The 22,219-nt window shown below is 39.6% G+C and overlaps 1 protein-coding gene across 1 annotated transcript; it reads right to left on the bottom strand.

The window, feature by feature from the left end:
* Positions 1-1,973: 1,973 nt before the first annotated feature.
* Positions 1,974-16,340, bottom strand: LOC308678992 (uncharacterized protein; the record flags this gene model as incomplete). The annotated part of the gene is made up of 4 exons (XM_081346220.1): positions 1,974-2,180; positions 5,532-8,168; positions 8,742-11,294; positions 12,906-16,340. 4 exons carry the CDS (start codon positions 16,338-16,340, stop codon positions 1,974-1,976), a joined length of 8,832 nt encoding a protein of 2,943 aa, XP_081202346.1.
* Positions 16,341-22,219: the final 5,879 nt, after the last annotated feature.

Raw genomic sequence — 22,219 nt, 5'->3', positions numbered from 1 at the left:
AGCTGAGGTGTTCAAAATCTTAAAAGACAATGCAGTAAAAGTGCTACACTCAATTTGCCAGCAAATTTGGAAAACTCAGCAATGGCCACAGGATTGGAAAAGATCAGTTTACATTCCAATTCCAAAGAAAGGCAGTGCCAAAGAATGTTCAAACTATCGCACCATTGCACTCATTTCTCATGCTAGTAAAGTTATGCTTAAAATCCTACAAGCTAGACTCCAGCAATATGTGGATCGAGAACTACCAGAAGTACAAGCAGGATTTCGAAGAGGCAGAGGAACTAGAGATCAAATTGCCAACATACGCTGGATCATGGAGAAAGCTAGAGAGTTCCAGAAAAACATCTACTTCTGCTTCATTGACTATGCTAAAGCCTTTCATTGTGTGGATCATAACAAACTGTGGCAAGTTCTTAAAGAGATGGGCGTTCCAGACCATCTTATTTGTCTCTTGAGCAAACTATATGTGGGCCAAGAAGCAACAGTGAGAACTGGACACGGAACCACTGATTGGTTCAAAATTGGGAAAGGAGTCCGGCAAGGCAGTATACACTGTTGCCCTGCCTATTTAACTTATACGCAGAGCACATCATGAGAAAGGCAGGGCTAGATGAATCAAAAGTTGGAATTAAGATTGCCGGGAGAAATATCAACAACCTAAGATATGCAGATGATACCACTCTAATGGCAGAAAGTGAAGAAGAACTAAAGAGCCTCTTGTTGCGGGTGAAGAAGGAGAGTGCAAAAGTTGGCGTGAAACTAAACATTAAGAAAACTAAGATCATGGCATCTGTCCCTCTCAATTCCTGGCAAATAGATGAGGAAGAAATGGAGGTAGTGACAGATTTTATTTTCCTGGGCTCCAAGATCACTGCAGATGGGGACTGTAGCCAAGAAATTAAAAGACACTTGCTCCTCGGGAGGAAAGCCATGACAAATCTAAACAGCACACTAAAAAGCAGAGACATCACCCTGTCAACAAAAGTGTGTATAGTCAAGGCTATGGTCTTCCCAGTTGCAATGTATGGCAGTGAAAGTTGGACCATAAGAAAGGCCGAGCGCCAAAGAATTGAGGCCTTTGAGCTATGGTGCTGGAGAAGACTCCTGCGAGTCCCTTGGACTGCAAGGCGATCAAACCAGTTAGTCCTGGAGATCAACCCTGACTGCTCTTTAGAAGGCCAGATCCTGAAGTTGAAACTCAAATACTTTGGCCACCTAATGAGAAGGAAGGATTCACTGGAGAAGAGCCTAATGCTGGGAAAGATTGAGGGCAAGAGAAGAAGGGGACGACAGAGAATGAGGTGGCTGGATGGAGTCACTGAAGCAGTAGGTGTGAGCTTAAATGGACTCCAGAAGATGGTAGAGGACAGGAAGGCCTGGAGGAACATTGTCCATAGGGTCGCGATGGGTTGGACACGACTTCGCAGCTAACAACAACAACAAAACTAATGAAAGCTGTTTTTCTGGAGTACTTGTTTCTTTTTCTCAATGTGCTGCTGGTTGCATCATGCCCTGCCCCCTTAGCTCCTGCCCCCAGTCCCATGGAAGGCTACAAGAAGCTCCATTTCAGCTTCTCTTATCTCTCCTCTTCTTTTCCTCCCCAACATCACAGCATGAGGCTGCAGGAAGTGCAACCACCCACCATGCGTGCACACAAACACACAAACATGTGCGGAGGTTCTGGGATAGGTGAGCTGAGAGCCACAGAGCAGGAGGAAATGATAGGGAACTGGGTCAAAATGGGAAACCTCTGCCTGGAACCTCTGGCAGCTTAAAAAAAACTTGTGAAGCAGTGGCTTCTCTTTTAGACCATCCTCCACACTGCGATGCCTCTACGCCTGCCAAAAGGTCAGTTTTGCTTCTAACACCCCCCCCCCATGCCAGAAACCGCACACCACCGCCATTCACTTGCCATGTCCCCTGACAATCCCTTCAATCTCCTATCGCATACTGACAGGCAGAAGCCCCATGGCCTAAAAGTCCCATTCTATCTCCTCCACACTCAGGAAGGGGTGAGGGGAGGGGGAGAGATTGGCAGTGCTGCTGGTGGCCATGTTGCCACTGGCCGTGGCTTTCCCACTCGAGGGTGGGGCAGTCCCAGTGAAAGGGAAGCCTTGCAGGCTGTAAGAGGTGCTAGTGTGGAGGAAGGTGACCGGCAGCCCCAGTGGCAAGAAGGGCCACTGAAAAGAGTGGAGTCTGTATGTGCACTAAGCTCACCCATCAGCCATGTTCTCCATGCCTCAGATCAGCTGTACCGTGCCATGGAGAGCATGGCTGATGCAGGCAAGGCAGGTGCACATGCAGACTCCACTGTTTTCAGTGGCACTTTGGTGCCTGGCCCAGCAAACTGGAGCCGGGCATGTTCAGGTGAGGCCCAGCAAAGCAGAGCCAGATGTGGAGAGACCCAGTAAAGTGGGGCATGTCCGGGCGTGATGGACAAGGCTCAGAGGGGTGGGACGAGGCTGGGAGGGTTGGGGCAGGGTGAGGCAAATGAGCTGCAGCTTCTCCTGCACACCACCAGTCTCCAAGCACTCACTGTTTCCTGTGTGTGCACTGGGAGTGCACCCAGCTGGCCTGGGGTGGGCCAGAGTTGTGTCAGCAGGAGCTGGTCCCTTACCATTACTGGAACAGCTCCAGGGGCCAAATTTGGGCCCTTGGTGGGCCGGACAAGCCCACAGGCCTTGTGTTTGACATGCCTGGACTAGAAGCTTGTGTGTTGATACTGGAAAATTTGTTCAGACAAGGTCCTGTACTCTTGCTTCTGTAGTCCTAAGGACAATTTGGGGGTGGGGGGAATTATCTTTTGCTGAGTGTGGATCTCCTCCTGAGTAAAAAGTATCACCCATAGCTTGTCCATTGGCCAGAACTAGCATAGACTAGAGCAGGGCTTTTCAACCGGTGATATGCATACAACCCATGATACATTGGCACCTGGCAGGTGTTATGTGACCATACCCAGTCCAGCCAAGTGTAGTGGGGGAAGGAATGAGCCAAGGTGGCGCAGTGCAGGACTTGCCATGAGAGAGTTCTCAGGAGCTGCAGGGCAGCTCGGGTGAGGCAAAAGCCCCAGGATCAGCATTTTCAGCACACCCAGAAGGGGGCCAGATCCGGCCCGCGAAGTGGTTTCATGTGGCCCGCGAAGCCATCCTGGAAACAGTGAGGGAACGGCCCTCACTGCCTTGGCCCTGGCCCAGAGACCCTCCTTCTGCCAGAGACCCCCAGATCTGTCCCACTCCTGCCCAGGCCCCCATAGGCACCCTTGATGCGAACGATGTAAAGCTGGCTATGCCCACCCAGTAGGCCATATGTACTTTAGCCACGCCCACCCAGTAGGCCATGCCCACCCAGGCCACACCCACCTGGCCCCGAGGGCAACCGCAATGCTGATGTGGCCCTCAATGAAATTGAGTTTGACAGTATCTCCTGCTTGAGCAGTGGGCTGGAGTAGAAGACCTCCAAGGTCCTTTCCTATTCTGCTCTTGCTCTTGCTCTTGCTCTTCTCTATTCTATTCTATTCTATTCTATTCTGTTCTGTTCTGTTCTGTCCTGTTCTGTTCTGTTCTGTTCTATTCCATTCCATGCCATTGTTACGTTACGTTACGTTACGTTACGTTACGTTACGTTACGTTACGTTACGTTACATTACATTACATTACATTACATTATATTATATTATATTATATTATATTCCCTTGCTGAGAAGCACTATCTGGTGAAATAAGCTTCTTTCTGGCTTCCTGTTGCCCATCCAAGTTTGAATCTGAGGAAAGAATTCTGCTTCAGTTTGTTGATTTGGGACCTTAAGCCAATATTCAGTGAAGTTCACAAGGGCCTCCAAATTATATCAAACCACTCCGATTTAAACAGCAGATGTTGTGCTAAGGCTGGTGGATGCCTGAAACCATGTGGAAGGCCATCCAGACCTCTTATGAATCTACAGTATAGATATGAAATACACTCTCACTACAGCTTTCATATTAAAAATATATGAAAGTGAACACTGTTGCTGAATAATAACAATGAACAATTTTATACCTATGCAAACAGTTCATAAAAGTTGGTTCTGTAAAATGTTAAACCTAACCTAGATTCAAGAGAGCACTACTTTATTGTTGTCATTTTGTTTTATGCAAGCTATAATGCCACCTAGTGCCCAGGTTTGGAATGTAGGTCCAGGAAAAATACTGTATCTTAGTTAATGTATAATCCATAATCCAAAATATTTCTATTGATAAGAAAAAGTTATTCTCTTATAATAATTAAAAAGATTTAGTTATAATAACATTTAGTTTAATAACATTTGGAAGAATATTATGACGGAGCTGCAGGTCTTTTCGTGTGTTATAAAACCAACAAGGTGGACAGGATGATACTATAGAGAGCAAGTGTGAAAGCTCTTCTGGTGTTTGGAGGGATAGTATTGTACAGGAAATGCGTGGGAGCAACACTTCTATGTGGGTTCAATATTTGGCTTATATTTGGAGATTATTTATATACACTTGGTATAAGATACTTAGATATGATTAGTGTTTGGAATGGCATGTTAGCCTAGTAAAGTAAGAAAGCAAATTAACTTGGAATTTACTATTGAAGTGAATCCTGCTAAGCTCATTCCCCAGTAGAAAAAAATAGATTTGTTGTCTAGAATCTTAAATCTGCTTCACATGGATTATTTTCTAATTTCAAAAGAAATGTCTTGATAATTAAAGTACATCCATTCTTCATATATACTTTTAGAGAGTAAGGCTTAGTGGGCAATTCTACACATGTTGTTATGAAAGGAAGGTTTTTGGTAAAATCTGCTAAAAGTTCTTTTGAAAGAATATATCAAAGAACTTCTCACTGTTGAAACATTAAAAAGTTGAGCATTTCTAGATTACGTATCTCATATAGATTAAGGAGGTTTCAAGGGAAAAATCTGAATCTAATTACTTTCATTTAGCTTATTAGAATAAACAATGTTTATGGAATTTTTGTAGACATGTTTAAAAATTTAATTGAATCAAATTAGAGAATACTAAATCTATAGACCAGTAATTTTATTTAAATTTATTTTCTAATTTTATGATATGATTAAAAAGAATACTCGTGGGGAAATATAATGAATTTGCTTGGTCAATATTTGAACTTTTCCTGTCCTAAAAATCTGAATGAATGAATGGAGAAAAAGCCAACTTGTAGTTTTGACTCTGCCCCCTGAATAAATTGCCTGAAGCATTTCCAAACCTTGAATGGTTATGAGAATCTTAACCTAACGCTATGTGGATTAATTTAATCCTAAACAAAGTATACTACTTATGGGAGAGAGAGCCTTTAAAAATAGAAACATTCTTTTCTTATTTCTTCCTTCCCATTTTACTTCCATTAATAGTTGCAGATGACCTTCAGATTGATCCATCCTTTCTCTAACTTTCATTCAAGATCAGAATTCTAGAATTTAGTCAGTTTGGAAAAAAGTCCAAGGCAGAGTTTGAGAGTGGTCTTTGAGAATTCTTGTCATATCCTCTGTTTCTAAGGGATTGCTGGTATACCTTCTTGTCTAAACCCCTAAGAATTTTTCCTGGTTCCATATAGAACTTTTTACCACCAACTATGATCAAGTCTTTCTTTTGTGCTTCTTCAAATTCACCATCACATACGGCAGTGCCTTCTTCATTCATTGTTTTAAGAACAGACTCTGAAAATTGTGCTACGTGTTTATGCTGTTTTTCCCCCAATATTTGATTCTGTGCTTTCTCCAGCTCGCTAGCTTTATGAGCTTTGTTCTGCTCATCTGCTGTATTATTATGAGCATTCTCCTGTTCTATCATTTGAGTCTTTGCAAACTCCCCGAAAGTAAAATGAGCTTTTTTTTCATCATCAAAGTCTTTCATCCATGTTCTTTGCTGATCATTCAGGGCTTTTCTCTGTCTTTCTTCCAGCTCCTTAAGCATCATCTCAGCCTTGTGCTGTTCTGCTAAAGCCATCCTCTGAGCTTGCTCTTGTTCTTCCAAAACTTCCCTTTGAATCTTGGCCAATTCATTTATAGCATGATGAGCTCTTACTTGTTCATCTATGGCTTTCCTTTTTGCTTCTTCTTGGTCTTCCAGGGCTTTTCTTCGTGATTCTTCTAGTTCAGCAAACATCTCCTTAGTTCTCTGCTGTTCTTCAAAGGCCAGTCTCTGTGCTATCTGTTGTTCCTCTATGGCTTTAGCATGCACTGTCTCCAGCTTTTTCATAGCCAGTTGTATTGCCCTTTTTTCTTCTAATACCCTCTGCTGTGCTCTTTCATTTTCCTCCATGGCCATCTTTTGAGCTATTGCCAAGTCCTCTAGAGCTTTCTTTTGAGCAATGTCTAATTCTTCTAGAGACCTCTGCACTTTTTCCTTTTCTTCCTTGGCTTTTTTTTCAGCCCTTTCTTGTTCTTCTTGAAACTTTCTCTGAGTTCTTATAAGTTCTCCCAGAGCAGCCTCAGTCAACTGCTTTTCTTCTTGAGATTTTTTTTGTGCTTTTTCTTCTTTCTCCAGTATTTGTTTATGAGTTCTTTCCAGAGCCTCCAGGGCTATCTGAGCATTCTCCTTTTCTTCCAGGGCCTTCTTCCGTGCAATTTCTAGCTCTTCTAAGGCCTTCTGTATCTTCCCTGTTTCTCCCATTGTTTCTTCCATGGCCCTTCCCTGCTCATTTTGGATGCTACTCTCTGCCCATGAGAGTTTTTTCAGAGCAGCTTCTGCCATTTTCTTTTCTTCCTCATATTTTTTTTGTATTTGTTCCAGTTCCATCTGGGCTTTTTTTTGCTCCTCCAGGGTCTGCTTATGAGCTTTTTCCAGAGCATCCAAAACTTTCTGAGCATTTTCCTCTTTCTCCAAAGCCACTCTCTGAGCAACCTCCAGTTGTTTGAGTTTTATATGAATTATTTCTTTTTCTTTGTTTGCTTTTTGCTCAGCTTTTTCCTGTTCTTCTTGAAATTGTCTTTGACTTCTTAAGAGTTCTTCTAGGGCTGCCTCAGCCATTTTTTTTTCATCTTGACACTTTTGCTGCACTTTCATTTGTTCTTCTATGGCCTGAGTATGAGCTCTTTCTATATTATCCAGAGCCTTCCGAGCCTTCTCTTCTTTTTCCAAGGCCTCTTTTTGAGCTATTTTTATTTTTTCTAGCTCTTTCTGTGCATTCTCTAATTCTTTCATTACTTGCATCTTAGATATTTCCTGCTCTTCTTGGAATTTTTTCTTAGTCTCTAAGAGTTCTTCCAATGCTGCCTCACACATCTTCTTTTCTTCTTGACACTTCTTTCGTGCTTGTTCCAGTTCTTCCATAGCAGCTACCTGAACTTTCTTCTGCTCCTCTTGGATTTCTTTATGAACCCTTTCCAAAGCCTTCTGAGCTTTTCCCTCTTCTTCCTGAGTTTTTTTCTGAGCAACTTCCAATTCTTCTATAGTCTTCTGAGTCCTCTTGTTTTCTTTCATTGTTTTCTCCTTAACCTTTTCCTGTTCTTCGTGGAATGTTTTCTGGGTTCTTAAAAGTTCTTGAAGAGCAGCTTCAGCCATCCTTTTTTCCTCTTGAATTTTCTTCAGTGCTTTCTTCTGTTCTTCCAGTGCCTGCTTATGAGCTCTTTCAAGAACATCCCGAGTTTTTTGAGTTTTCTCCTGCTCCTTCAGGGCCTTCTTCTGGGCATTCTCTAATTCTTCTAACTCTTTCTGTACTCTCTCTCTCTCTTTAATTGCTTTCTGCTCTGCTGAATGCTGCTCTTCCTGGATCTTTTTCTGAGCTCTTGATAATTCTTCCAAAGCAGCCTCAACCATCTTTCTTTCTTCCTGAGATTTCCTTTGAGCATTTTTCTGTTCTTCTAATGCCTGCTTATGAGTTCTTTCCAGACTGTCCAATGCGTTTTGAGCTCTTTTCTGTTCTTCCAGACTCTCCTTTTTAGCTGTCAGTATATTCTCTAAGGCCTTCTTCTGAATATTGTCTAATTCTTTTAGCATTGTCTTAGCTTTCTCTCTTTCTTCTAATGCCTTTCTCTCAGCTGTTTCTTGCTCCTTTTGTACTTGTTTCAAGAGATTTTCTAGGGCTGCTTCAGCCATTTTCTTTTCTTTCTGAGATTTTTTCTGTGCTTGTTCCTGTTCCATAATGGCAGCCAAATGAGCCTTCTTCTGTTCCTCTAGTACCTGTTTATGGGCAATTTCTAGAGCATGCTGAGATGTCTTGGCCTTCTCCTGTTCCTCCTGAGCTCTCTTCTGGACTTCTTCTAATTTTTTAATGTTTCTTTGTATTTTCTCTCTTTCTTCTATCCTTTTCTTTTCTGCTTTCTCCTGTTCCTCTTGGAAAGTTTTCTGAGTCCTTAAGAGTTCTTGTAATTTTGCCTCAAGTATTTCCTTTTCTTCTTGTGATTTTTTCCATGCTTGCTCTTGTTCTTGAATAGCTAACCGAGCAGTCTTCTGTTCATTCAGGGCACATTTATGGGCTATTTCTGCAGCCTCCAATGCTTTCTGAGCCCTTTCCTGTTCCTCCTGAGCCTTTTCTTGAGCTATTTTTAACTCTGCAAGGGCAAACTGAATTATTTCTCTTTCTTCCATGTTTTTTTTCTCAGCCATTTTCTTCTCTTCTTGGAACCTGCTCTGAGTTTTTAAAAGTTCATCCAAGATTGCTTCAGCTTCCTTCTTTTCTTCTTGAATTTTTTTTCTTGTTTGTTCTTGTTCTTTCATTGTTGCTATCTGAGCTCTTCTTTGATCTTCCAGGGCCAGTATATGAGATCTTTCTATAGCTGCTAGAGCACTCTGAGCTTTTTCTTGTTCCTCCAGTGCTTTCTTTTGAGCAACTGCTAATTCTTTGAGGCCATTCTGTATACTCTCTTTTTCTTCCATAATTTCTTTTCTGGCATTTTCCTGCTCTTCGTGAAGTTTTTTCTGAGCTCTTAAAACATTTTCCAAAGCAGCTTCAGCCATCCTTTTTTCTTCTTGGGATTTCTTCCATGCTTGCTCCTGCTCATCAATGGCAGCCATTTTAGCTTTCATCTGATCTTCCAGGCCCTGTTTTTGAACTTTTTCAAGAGCTTCCAGAGCTTTCTGAGCTTTTGTCTGTTCCTCTATGGCTTTCTTCTGTTCAATCTGCAATTCTTCTAGGGCCTTTTGAATTCTTTGTCTTTCTTCCATGGTCTTTTCCTCAGCTCTTTTCTGCTCTGCTTGCACTTTTCTCTGAAAGTTTGACAGTTTTTCCAAAGCTACCTCAGCCATCTTCTTTTCCTCTTCAGATTTTTTCTGTGCTTGCTGAAGTTCTTCAATGGCAGACATCTGAGCTTTCTTCTGTTCCTCTAAGACTTTCTTCTGAGCGATGTCTAATTTTTCAAGAGCCTTTTGTGCTCTCTCTTTTTCTTCTAGGGCTTTCTTCTCAGCTGTTTCCTGCTCTTCTTGGACTTTTTTGCGGTATTGTGACAGTTTTTCCAGAGCCGCCTCAGCTTTCTTCTTTTCTTCTTGAGATGTTTTAAATGCTTGTTCCTGTTCTTGTAATGCAGTCATCTGAGCTTTTTTCTGTTCCTCTAAAGCCTGTTTATGAGTTCTTTCTACTGCATCCAGGGCATTTTTTGCTCTTATCTGCTCTTCCCGGGCCTTCTTCTGAGCAATCTCTAGTTCTTCTAGGGCCTTCTGAGCTTTCTCCCTTTCTTCTATTGCATTCTTCTCAGCCTGCTTTTGCTTCTCTTGCATTTTCATCTCAGCATGTGCAAGTTTTTCTAAAGCTGCTCCAGCTTTTTTCTTTTCTTCCTGAGCTTTTTTCCGTGCCTGCTCACATTCTTCAATGGCAGCCATCTGAGCTTTCCTCTGCTCTTCCAGTGCCTGTTTATGAGCTTTTTCTACATCTTCCAAAGCTTTCTGAGCTCTTGTTTGTTCTTCAAGAGCTTGTTTCTGAGCAATCTCTAATTCTCTGAGAGTCTTCTGAGCTATTTGTTTTTCTTGCATTGTTTTTTCTTTAGCCATTTCTTGTTCCTTTTGGAACTGTTGTTGTGTCCTTAAAAACTCTTCCAGAGCTGCCTCCATCTTTTTCTTTTCTTCTTGCATTTTTCCCCATTCTTTCTCCAGTTCCTCCATGACTTCCAGATGAGCCTTCTTCTGCTCCTCCACAGCCTGTTGATGAGCTATTTCTACTGCTTTCAGAGACTGCTGACTTTGATTCTTTTTCTCAAGAGCTTTCTTTTGAAGAATTTGTAATTCTTCTAGGGCCTTCTGAGCTTTATCTCTTTCTTCCTTTGCATTCTTCTCAGCCTGCTTATGGTCCTCTTGCATTTTCATCTCAGCCTGTGCAAGTTTTTCTAAAGCTGTCATAGCGCTCTTCTTTTCTTCTTCAGCTTTTTTCCGTGCCTGTTCACATTCTTCAATGGCAGCCATCTGAGCTTTCTTCTGCTCTTCCAGTGCCTGTTTATGAGCTTTTTCTACATCTTCCAAAGCTTTCTGAGCTCTTGTTTGTTCTTCAAGAGCTTGTTTCTGAGCAATCTCTAATTCTCTGAGGGTCTTTTGAGCTATCTGTTTTTCTTGTACTGCTTTCTCTTCAGCCATTTCCTGCTCTTTTTGGAACTTTTGCTGTGTCCTTAAAAGCTCTTCCAGAGTTGCCTCCATCCTCTCCTTTTCTTCTTGCATTTTTTTCCATCCTTGCTCCTGTTCCTCCATGGCTTCCAGATGAGCCTTCTTCTGCTCTTCCATAGCCTGTTGATGAGCTATTTCTACCTCTTTCAGAGCCTTCTGAGCTTGTTTCTGTTCCTCAAGGGCTTTTTTTTTAATAGTTTGTAATTCTTCTAGGGTCTTCTGAGCTTTCTCTCTCTCTTCCATTGCTATTTTTTCAGCTTTTTGCTGTTCTACTTGGAGCTTTCTTTGAGTTTTGAAAACTTCTTCTAGGGCAGCTTCAGCCATCTTCTTTTCTTCTTCAGACCTTTTCCTCAGTTTTTCTTGTTCTTCTATGGCAACCATCTGAGCTTTCTTCTGTTCCTCCAGTGCCTGTTTATGAGCTTTTTCCACAGCTTCCAAAGCTTTTGCTGCTATTTCCTGTTCCCCCATAGCTTTTTTCTGAGCAAACTCTTTTTTTTTAAAGGCTTCCTGAGCATTTCTTTCAGAGGCTTTCTCTTCCTGCTGTTCCTGAATCTGTCTTTGAATATTTGACAATTTTTGTAAGGCTTCCTCAGCCATCTTCTTTTCTTCTTCAGATTTTTTCCAGAATTTCTCCTGTTCTTGCATTACAACCATTTGAACTTTCTTTTGCTCTTCCAACACTTTTTTACGAGCTTTCTCTACATCTTCCAAAGCTTTCTGAGCTCTTTCCTGTTCTTCCTGTGCTTTCTTACGAGCAATTTCTAAGTCTCTAAGGTTTTTCTGAGCTAACTGTCTTTCTTCTGCTGCTTTGTTTTCAGCCCTCTGTCTCTCTTCTTCTATTGTCTTCTGAGTCCTGACAAGCTCTTCCTGGGCCAACAAAACCATTTTCTTTTCTTCTTGAATTCTTTTCCATTCTTGTTCCTGTTCTTCTACTGCAATCCTCTTAGCTTTGTTCAGTTCCTCTAAGGCCTGTTTACACATTTCTTCTACAGCTTCCAATGCATTCTGAGCTCTTTTCTCTTTTTCTAGGACTTCATTTTGCATCACTTCTATCTCTTTTAGGGTCTTTTGTATAGTTTCCTTTTCTTCCATTGCTTTCATCGGAGCACTCACCTGCTCTTCTTGGGTCTTTTTCTGATTCCTGAAAAGCTCTTCCAGGGCTACTTCAACCATCTTCTTTTCTTCCTGATTTTTTTTCCTTATTTGTTCCTGTTCTTCCTTCACTGCTCTCTGAACTTCCTTCTGTTCCTCCAGTGCTTTTATATGAGCCCTCTCAAGACATTTTTCTTTAGCAATCTCCAATTCATTGAGGGCCTTTTCTATGCTCTCTCTTTCTTTCATGCCTTTTTTTTCAGCATCTTCTCGCTCTTCTTGAATGACTTTTTGAGTCCTGAAAAGCTCTTCCAGGGCTTCTTCAGCTATCTTCATTCCTTCCTGATTTTTTTTGCTTATCTGTTCCTGTCCTTCCATCAGTGCTGCCTGAACACCTTTTTGCTCTTTCAGGATCTTGATCTTTGTGTGAGCATTTTCTATAATTTCCAGAGTGCCTTGGTTAATTTCTTGTTCCTCCCTGAAGTTCTTTTGCATATTCTCAACTTTTTCAAGGGCCTTTGATATTTTCACTCTTTCTTCAGTGCTGTTTCTCTGTTCTTTTTGGATTTTTTGGTGAGCCATGGAAATTTCTTCCAGACCAGCTTCAAACTTTTTTTCTGGATTTTGCCCCCTTGTTTGTTCTTGTACTTCTATTGATGCTATCTTTTGTTCTGACACTGCCATTTTTGATATTTCTACCACTACTACCACAGCATTCTGCGCTCTGACTTGTTCTTCCAGAAATTTATTTTGAGCAATCTCTAATTCTTTGAGAGCCTTCCATGTGTTCTGTCTTTCCTGTTCCTTTATAGCTTTCCTCTGAAGAATCTCTGATTCTTCAAAAGTGTTTTGTGTACTCTGACTTTCTTCCATTACATTTTTCTCAGATGTTTTCTGCTTTTCCTGTTCCTTTATCTGAGCTACAGAAATGTTTCCCAGAGCTTCTTCCACCAACTCCTTTTCTTCTTCAGATATTTTCTTTTTTTTCTCCAGGGCCTCTTTATGACCAATTTCTAAGTTTTCCAGAGCTAATTCTTCGAGGAATTTATCGGTTCTTTCTCTTTCTTCTTTTGCCACCTTCTGATTCTTTCTCTGCTCTTGGGCTTTTTTCTGAACTGCTGAGAAGTGTTCCTGAGCTACTTCTTCCATCATCTTTTCTTTTAAAGTATTCTCCTGTGCTCTCTTCTGTTGGCCTAATGCCCACAAATGAGATTTTTCTAAAGCTTCTAGAGCTTTTTGAGCTCTTGCTTGTTCCTCTAAGGCTACCTTTTTAGCAATTTCCAGTTCTTCTATGGCTTTCTGAGTTCTCTCTCTCTCTTTTACTGCTTTCTTTTCTGAACGTTCTTGTTCCTCTTGAAATTCTTTTTGCATCCTTAAAAGCTGTTTCATGGTGGCTTCAGCCATCTTTTTTTCTTCTAGGTAACTTTCTCTTGCTTGCTGTTGTTCTTCTACAGCAGCCATCTGAATCTTTCTTTGTTCCTCTAAAGCCTGTCTGTGGGCTCTTTCTACAGCTTCAAGAGTTTTTTGGGCTTTTTCCTGATCTTCCAAAGCCTTTTTCTGAGCAATCTCTAATTCTTCTAAAGCTCTTTGTGCTTTCTCTCTTTCTTCTTTAGCTTGCCTCTCAGCTCTTTCCTGCTGGTTTTGGATCTTTCTTTGAGCTTCTGTCAGTTTTTCTAAAGCTTCCTCAGCCATTCTTTTTTCTTCCTGTGACTTTCTCTGAGCGTGCTCCTGTTCTTCCATTGCAGCTATAAGGACTTTTTTTTGTTCCTCCAGAGACTTCTTATGTGCTCTTTCCAAAGTGTCCAGGGCCCCCTGTGCTCTTTCCTGTTCTTCAAGAGCCTGCTGCTGAACTCTCTCTTGTTCTTCCAGGGCTTTCTTTGTAGCTTTTTCAAGCTCCTCTAAAGCCTCTTGTTGAGCTCTGGCCAGTTCCCTCAGAGCTGCCTTCTGTATTTTTTCTTGTTCTTCCAGGATTATTTTAAAAGTTTGTTCTTGTTCACAGAGTGCTTTTAGCTGTGATTTTTCCTGCTCATCTAATAATCTCTGTAAAGTGTTTTCTTCTTCATCACTTTCTTCTCGATAACTTCTGAGCTTTTCATCCAATTCTTGCTGAAGAGCTCTTAATTGTTCCTCTAACTCATTTTGATGGACTGCTCCTTGGTATTTCATTTCCTTCTGCTTAAGGTTCACTTGTTCTTTCAGTAAATTCTCTTGGAATTTTTCTTCTTCTACTTCTTCTTCCTCTTCCTCTTCCTCTTCTTCTTCTTCTTCCTCTTCTTCTTCTTCTTCTTCTTCTTCTTGTTCCTCTTCTTCTATTTCTTCTTCTTCCTCCTCTTTCTCCTTTTCAAAATAGTTACCTTGTTCCCTTTTGCTTTCCTGAAAGCATCTCCCTATGTTGTCTTGGGCCATACGCCTCTGTTTTGTCAGACCTATTGGACTTACTTTTGGTTGTTCTTTGGTGTTTTCCCCCCAATTTTCTCTCCATTCTTCTACAGTTTCCTTGTCATTTCTTCCTAGTTCTGCAGATGTCATTTGAGATCTTTCATGCTTCTTACATGTTTCTTGAAGTTCACTCAAAAGAGCCTTATCCTTCTTTTCATCAACTTTCTGTTCCTGCTTCCTCCTGAGTCTGGCAATTTTCTGGGCCTTTGTTTGTACTTCTTTTAGCAAAGCATAGGATTCTTCATCGTAATCTAATTGGCAGGCCAAGGCAAGGTCTTTAGCTGCCTTTTGCCAGTAACCAAGTATTTGCAGTGCTTTTCCTCGCCACTTGTAGGGCTGGGCTGAGTCAGGATTTATTTGTATGGCTTTATCACAGTCCCTAATTGCAGCAGTTGGCTTTTGTAGCTTCAAATAGACCCTGGCTCGGTTTGCATATAAGATAGTAAGATGTGGGTTGAGCTTAATAGCTTCTGTGAACAAATCTAAAGCTTTAAAAAGTTCTCCTTTATTGACGGCATCAAAAGCTTCTCTTTTCTTTTCATTAGCTAGTTTTCGCATTTCATCAGTTACCTTCAAGTTTTCATTTCCCATCTCCTGAGGAAGATCTTCATCTGACTCAATAACCTCTTCAGTATCAATTTCCAAATCACTGTCTTCACTTTCTGACTCAGTTTCATATTTTTGATTCCTCATAGGTCCTTTCTGAGCCCTTCTTTCATGCAGTTCAATATGTTCTTGTTTTTCATAATCCATAAACTGATCTCGTTCTTGTACTGTGGACATGGAATAAGTTTCATTTTGATCTTCTGAACAATAAAGAGGAAATATCTTATAGTTTTGGGAATTATGCAGAATTGTCTTTTCTTCAGAAATGTAAAATGTTCCCGTGTCCTGTTCTTGTGTGCAAGACTCATGAATAACTGATTTATCTTGGGAACTATTTACTTGTATTTTCCCAGGAGTTTCTTTCATTTTGCTCATCTTCTCTTTAAATTCTCCCTGGTTACTTCTTTTCTCTGGCTTTTCCCACCATTTAATTATTTTGTCATCTTCTCTTTGTATTTCTTTCATCTTGGCATAAGTATCTTCATCATAATCCAGTTGACAGGACACAGAGAAATCTTTAGCAGCCTCCTGCCAATAACCCAACATGCAAAATGCCTCTCCACGGCACTTGTATGGTAAGGCCATATTAGGATTTAATTTTATGGCATTATTACAGTCCTTTATGGCAGCAATTGGCATAAGAAGTTTCAGAAAAGCACTGGCTCGGTAAACATACAAATTAGTAAGATGGGGGGTTAGTTTGATAGCTTTGGTGAATAACTCAGCTGCTTTTTGATATTCACCTTTCTCCAAGGCATCCAAAGCTGCTTTCTTGTTTTCACTGGCCTGCTTCCACTTCTCATCTGTCTCCATATTTTCATCTATTATTTCTTGGGAATCTTTATTATGGTCTAGCTTCATTTTCTCTTCTTTGTTCCTTGCTACTTTGTTCTCCAGTTCAATGCTAATACTTTTTTCTCTGTGGTCTTGTTTTTGAGCCTCTAAAATTACCTGTGCTTTCTTAATCTTCTCCAGTATCTCAGATTCCTTATATGTAAGGATGCATTTTGCTTGCCTTTCAGAAATTCTTTGAAATCCTGATTTTAATTGCTTTAGTACTGAATGGGCCTCTTTGTCATATTCTAACTTAGAAGCTAAAGCAAAATCACAGGCTGCTTTTTTTAAACAGCCTAATTCCTTGAATGCTTTTCCTCTCAATTTTAATGGTTCTGATGATTTGGGATTCAGTTCAATGGCCATGTTGCAGTCTTTAATAGCAGCATTTGGTTTTTGCAATTGCATATAGACATTGGCACGGTTGATGTAAGAACTGGAAATGCTTGGGTTCAATTCAATAGCTTCAGAGAACAGATCAATGGCTTTTTGAAGTTCAGCTTTAGCTAGGGCTTCCAAAGCCTTTTTATTCTTTCCATTGATTTGATTCCTTATCTCGTCGGATATATAAAGGTTTTCGTATTCTATTTCTTGGTTATTATTCTGTGATTGTTCCATATTTTCCTCATTACAGTTCTCCAAATTGTTCTCACTCCATGCATCTTCCTGAAGCTCACTGTCTGCCTCTTCTATACAGATGCCATTTGAAGTAAGTGACAAGGAACTGACTACAGTTTCTAATGATTCCCGGAGGAAAAGACGGTCTTCAGAATTTGTAAAACTGAGATCAGACCTGAACCTTGGAGGATTACTTGATCCCATGATGAAGAAAAATGTTGATTTAGCTGGCTCTTAAAGGGAAGGAAGAATTAAAAAAAATGATCTAAGAGAGGATTTAATCCTTATTCTAATGAATGATCTTATAAAAAATGGCCTTCATTCCTCTCTGCCATGGTCCTACTTCTATGCTACCATTACTACTTAATGAAGTAAAACTTAGTGTTAGAGTCAACAACAAAGAAAGTCTTGTGATGTCATCAATCATGTCATCACTGGAATCCTCAAGTATTGTGCTTTAAGAACTTCAATAGAAGCATCTTATCTCCTTTATTGATTGTGCTTGAATGAGGTTAACGGTAAAATATGCAATGAGGATGCTTATTTTTTTAAATGCACAAAAATGTTTCTAAATTACTTTATTGTATAGAAAACTGCAATTTACTGGTTTATTGGAATGCCCTACCAATATTTTTAATTAAAAAATTATGAAGTATCATGATTTCAGATGTCATTCAGACTTCAAAATTTGGTATTAATATTGTGGCAGATTGACTATAATGTACTAAAATCAAATGGCATGGATACAGCTAAAAACTTTTTTTTTTTTGCACATCAGCCTTAAACTTTTGGACTTACACACCCAACATGCTGAAAATGAAGCCAGGTTAAGAAATCCCTTTCTAAATTTCAACACATTATTCTGTTTTAGCTTTAAAAATATTTGTTCTTAATTCAGAGTACAAAAATGGGAAGTTTTAAGGTCAGTTAGTAGGAGAGGCTTATAAGCTCTGTTACTAAAGAAAGCAATTCTTAGCTAATTGGCAATTATAGTTTAAAAGATTGGTCCTTTATTTCACTGACATAAGACATTATTTTTACCACTTTATTTGCATAAAAAGAAAAGGCTGATTCATATCCTTCCACATGGTAACTTGTGGAAGTAATGCTAAAGCTGGGAAGGGATAGAATGTTTCTGCTAAAATGCAGAGTAATCAGTTGGATAGAAAATATCTGAATACAGTGAAATAATGGGCAGCAGGTAAACTGAATAGCACACCTGAGGTGGCATGTTAAAAACCCACTACTTTCAATGTGTGGTTAAAAAAAAAGATGGGTGGACTAATGCCCTTGGGACAGTTGAGGACAGTATCATGCATTTCAGCCCTTGAGAAATGATCAATGGTTCATACTCACCCAGAGCCAAGTTGGTCACAAAGCTTCATTTCTAGCTGATCTATGCAGAAGAAATATTGTGTGCGAAACTAAGTTAAAGGGACCGAATAAAGGCAATCTGATCTTGTAGAGATAATGAATTCCAATATAGGTGTAATTAAGTATGAAGCATTTAAATTGTATAGCAGATATATGAAATGGTCCCCATGTAAAGCCTGACTGATACTGTGTTTTTTGTGGACAGATTCAGGTCTTAGGTATTTTTAAAGTATCTCTAATCATAAGCATTTCAATGACTAGATCCTTTTAACACAAGCAACAAGGATTTCAATGGTTTAAGCAAATGAACCACTGAATTCCATATCCTCCCATGGACTGATGACAAGAATTCTGCAGTTCCCTTCAGAACAGTAAAATTGTGTTCTCTTCCCTCCTCCCCACCCCACAATCTCTTGCTGTCTCTTAATAGGTGTGCCAGCTGGATGTTAACACATATGAAGGAAACTTAGTAGTTAAATGGGTGGGTGGGGGCATCAAAATGTCAGTCAATGAAAACTTCATGCCCTCAAAATTCCAACCATGGAAACTAAATTGATTGATTCTTGCTGTCCCAACCTGGGAGTGAAAGCTACCAGTTGGGGACCTTGGTAAAAGCCATTTGGACAGAATAACCAGCCATTGTTATTGCCCAAACTGAGAATGATTTGGCCTCTTCTTTGTTCCACCTGTTTCAATTTCAGCTGATTTTAATGCAGGAGGGAAATGGTTTATAACTGCTTTGCTTCATCCATGACCACAAACAAAAATGACAACCCTCAGAATCATCTGCATTTCTGAGAGCCATTTTTAAACAAAAGGAAAGTTGAAGGTAAATGCCTATAATTCAGTATTTTGTGTTTTGTTTGGGTATACAGATATTTTTGTTAGGGTATGATATGAGTAATTTTGTTTACATTTACATTTCTTGAATATTAACAACTTCTGTTTTTGCAAAATAGATGCTGCAGGGATTTGGGATAGAAATACATAATTTGACTTTTAGTATTTAGATGTCACCAATTCTTGAGTGTTTCTTAGCAAGATTACTGATGTCTGAGCCTCATTAGTTTCACAGATGATCTCTGAGCCATATTGGTTTACTTCTGTGAATGAATATTGCAGCAAAAAAGAAAATGGATTAAATCTGAGGTAATGTGTTTTGAATTCAGATCTTTAATTATCTTCTTAGTTATTGCATAGTTTACATTTTTTTAAATATTCTAGTTTACTATTGTGAACCGTGACTGACTTAATTCACACTCAAAATTGTTTATTTTTCCCCAGTGAAGGGATAAGGAAGAATGGTTTAATTCTTAAGACCCGATTATTATTATTATTATTATTATTATTATTATTATTATTATTATTATTATTATTATTATTATTGTTGTTGTTGTTGTTGTTGTTGTTGTTGTTGTTGTTGTTTTTGTTGTTGTTTTGTTGTTGTTGTTGATAATAATAATAATAATAATAATAATAATAATAATAATAATAATGTAAAGAAAAAACCTTAAACTTTTGGTAAGAACTATGGGAAAACCCAGTGGAACATAATAAAACTGCCTCCTGGATCAAAGATATCCAAAAACAACCAACACAAAACAAAATGGAAAATATTGTAATAACCACCAATATGGTTGCAAAACAAGTAAAGAAGGTCAAGAAATGGAGTGCACCTGGCTTGGACGAGCTACATGGATACTGGTTGAAACACCTCACCAGCCTCCATCACTGCATGGCCACTCAGTTTGATGAAATGCTTCAAAATGCCACAAGTGAAAAATGGTTAACAGCTGGTCGAACATACTTGATAATGAAAGACCCTGAAAAGAGCACAGAACCAAGCAACTACCGCCCAATTACTTGTCTGCCAACAACGTTCAAACTTTTTACAAGAATACTGGCAAATTCAGCATTCAATCATCTGATGGAAAACAATTTGTATTTGGCAGAACAAAAAGGAAATTATAAAAAATCAAGAGGAACAAAAGATCAGCTGCTCATTGACAAAATGGTACTTAAAAATGCAAAATGACGAAAAACAAATTTAAATATGGCATGGATTGATTACAAGAAAGCATTTGACTCATTACCCCACAGTTGGATTAATGTGTGTTTGGAAAACTTTGGAATCAGCAAAAACATCTGTACATTTTTGAAAGCAAATATGCAAAAATGGAAAACAGTTCTAACAGCAAATGGGGAGAACATTGGTGAAATCAACATCAGATGAGGAATCTTCCAAGGGGACTCACTTTCACCACTACTGTTCAACATCGCATTAATTCCATTGACAATAATATTACGAAACACAAAACTGGGATACCACATCTCAAGCCAGCATGGCAAGATAAACCATTTACTATACATGGATGACTTAAAACTGTATGCGAAAAGCCACACTGAACTTGAATCAATACTCAACACAGTTCAACTGTTTAGCAGCAACATCAGAATGGACTTTGGACTTGGAAAATGTGCTATATTAACCATGCAGCGAGGAAAAATGGGAAAAATAGAAGGAATAGAACTGGAAAACGGAAGTATTATGAAAGCACTAGCAAAGGATGATGGTTACAAATACCTAGGCATATTGGAAGCAGATAACAATTTGAATGGAAAAGTCAAGGAGTCAACACAAAAGGAATAGATCAGGAGAGTCCGCAAAATACTAAAATCAAAGCTGAATGCTGGAAATATAATTAAAACCATTAATACATGGGCAGTCCCAGTGATACACTACCCAGCTGGAATTATCAACTGGACTTTGGGTGAATTGGAACACCTAGACCAGAAAACGCATAAACTTTTGAATATGCACCATGCTCTACATCCACGAAGTGACATCAACAGGTTGTACCTGCCAAGAAGAATAGGGGACAGAGGGCTACTGCAAATCCACCAAACTGTAGAAGAAAAACAAAGTTTGAATGACTATGTGAATCAAAGTACAGAAAATTGCTGCAGGCTGTAAAAACAGAGAGCATTATAAAAATAATAGAAACAAAGGCAGAATATAAGGAAAAACGGCTGGATGATAGATTAAATAGATGAAAAAACCAAAGCTTTGCATGGACAGCATTTGAAAAATATTGAAGGAAAATGTGATAACAACTTGACATGGGTATGGCTTAAGATGGGAACCATCAAGAAAGAAACGGAAGGCTTAATACTGGCTGCTCAAGAACAAGCACTATAAACTAATGCCATGAAAGCGAAAATACAAAAAACTACTGACAATCCAAATTGCCGACTTTGCAATGACAAAGTTGAAACTGTTTCACAATTAATATGTGAGTGCAGCAAAATCGCACAAACTGATTACAAAGCTAAACATGACCGAGTTGCTAAACTAATCCACTGGGCATTGTGTAAAAAATATGACTTTCCTGTGTCCAAAAAGTCATGGGAACATAGGGTGGAAAACGTTGTTGAGAATGAGAAGGTGAAGATCTTGTGGGACTTCTGAATACAGACAGATCGCCATTTGGAACACGCCAGATATCGCAGTTGTAGAGAACCGAAGCGTACAGTTGATTGATATCGCTCTACCAGGAGATGCCAGAGTTGAAGAAAAATAACTGGGGAAAATTATGAAATACCACGACCTGGCACTGGGAACTATGTCCAAAAACTTTGCAAAATACATCAAGAAATTGCAGCTTCCTGCAATAACTCCAGCAAAGCTACAAAAAACTGTGCTACTCAGAACATCTTACATTTTAAGGAGATACCTGGTTGATAGCTGGGATGCTGGCAGCAACCCATGTCAGCCATTAGTGCCAGTCAATTTGAATGTTCAGTTGACTGAGTTTCATGTTTTATGAATAAAGGTTTTATAATAATAATAAAAGTTGGAAGGGACCTTGGAGGTCATCTAGTCCAATCCCCTGCTCAGGCAGGAAACCCTATACCATTTCAGACAAATGGCTGTCCAGTCTCTTCTTTAAAACTTCCAGTTTTGGAGCATTCACCGCTTCTGGAGGCAGGTTGTTCCACTGGTTAATTGTTTTAATTGTCAGGAAGTTTCTCCTTAGTTCTAGGTTGCTTCTCTCCTTGATTAGTTTCCATCCGTTGCTTCTTGTCCTGCCTTCAGGCATTTTGGAGAATAGCGTGACTACCTCTTCTTTGTGGCAGCCCCTGAGATATTGGAACACTGCTATCATGTCCCCCCTCGTCCTTCTCTTCATTAAACTAGACCCAATTCCAGCAACCGTTCCCTATATGTTTTAGCCTCCAGTCCCCTAATCATCTTTGTTGCTCTTCTCTGTACTCTTTCTAGAGTCTCAACATCTTTTTTACATCATGGTGACCAAAACTGGATGCAGTATTCCAAATGTGGCCTTACCAAGGCATTGTAAAGTGGTATTAATACTTTACGTGATCTTGATCCCTCTATTAATGCAGCCTAACATTGTGTTGGCTTTTTGGCAGCTGCAGCACACTGCTGGCCCATATTTAAGCGATTGTCCACTAGGACTCTGAGATCCCTTTCACAGTTACTACTATTGAGCAAGGTACCACCTATGCTATACCTGTGCATTTGATTTTTCTTTCCTAAGTGTAGAACCCTACTTTTTTCACTGTTGAATTTCATTTTGTTAGATAGTACCCAGTGTTCAAATCTGTCTAGATCCTCCTGTATCTTAAGCCTGTCTTCTGGAGTGTTGGCTATTCCTGCCAGCTTGCTGTCATCTGCAAATTTGATG

Source organism: Vipera berus (genome assembly GCF_964194415.1).
Source record: "Vipera berus genome assembly, chromosome: Z".
NCBI classification, from domain to species: domain Eukaryota; kingdom Metazoa; phylum Chordata; class Lepidosauria; order Squamata; family Viperidae; genus Vipera; species Vipera berus.
Note: the sequence above shows the minus strand (reverse complement) of the source record. Positions and strands in the feature narration are given on the sequence as shown.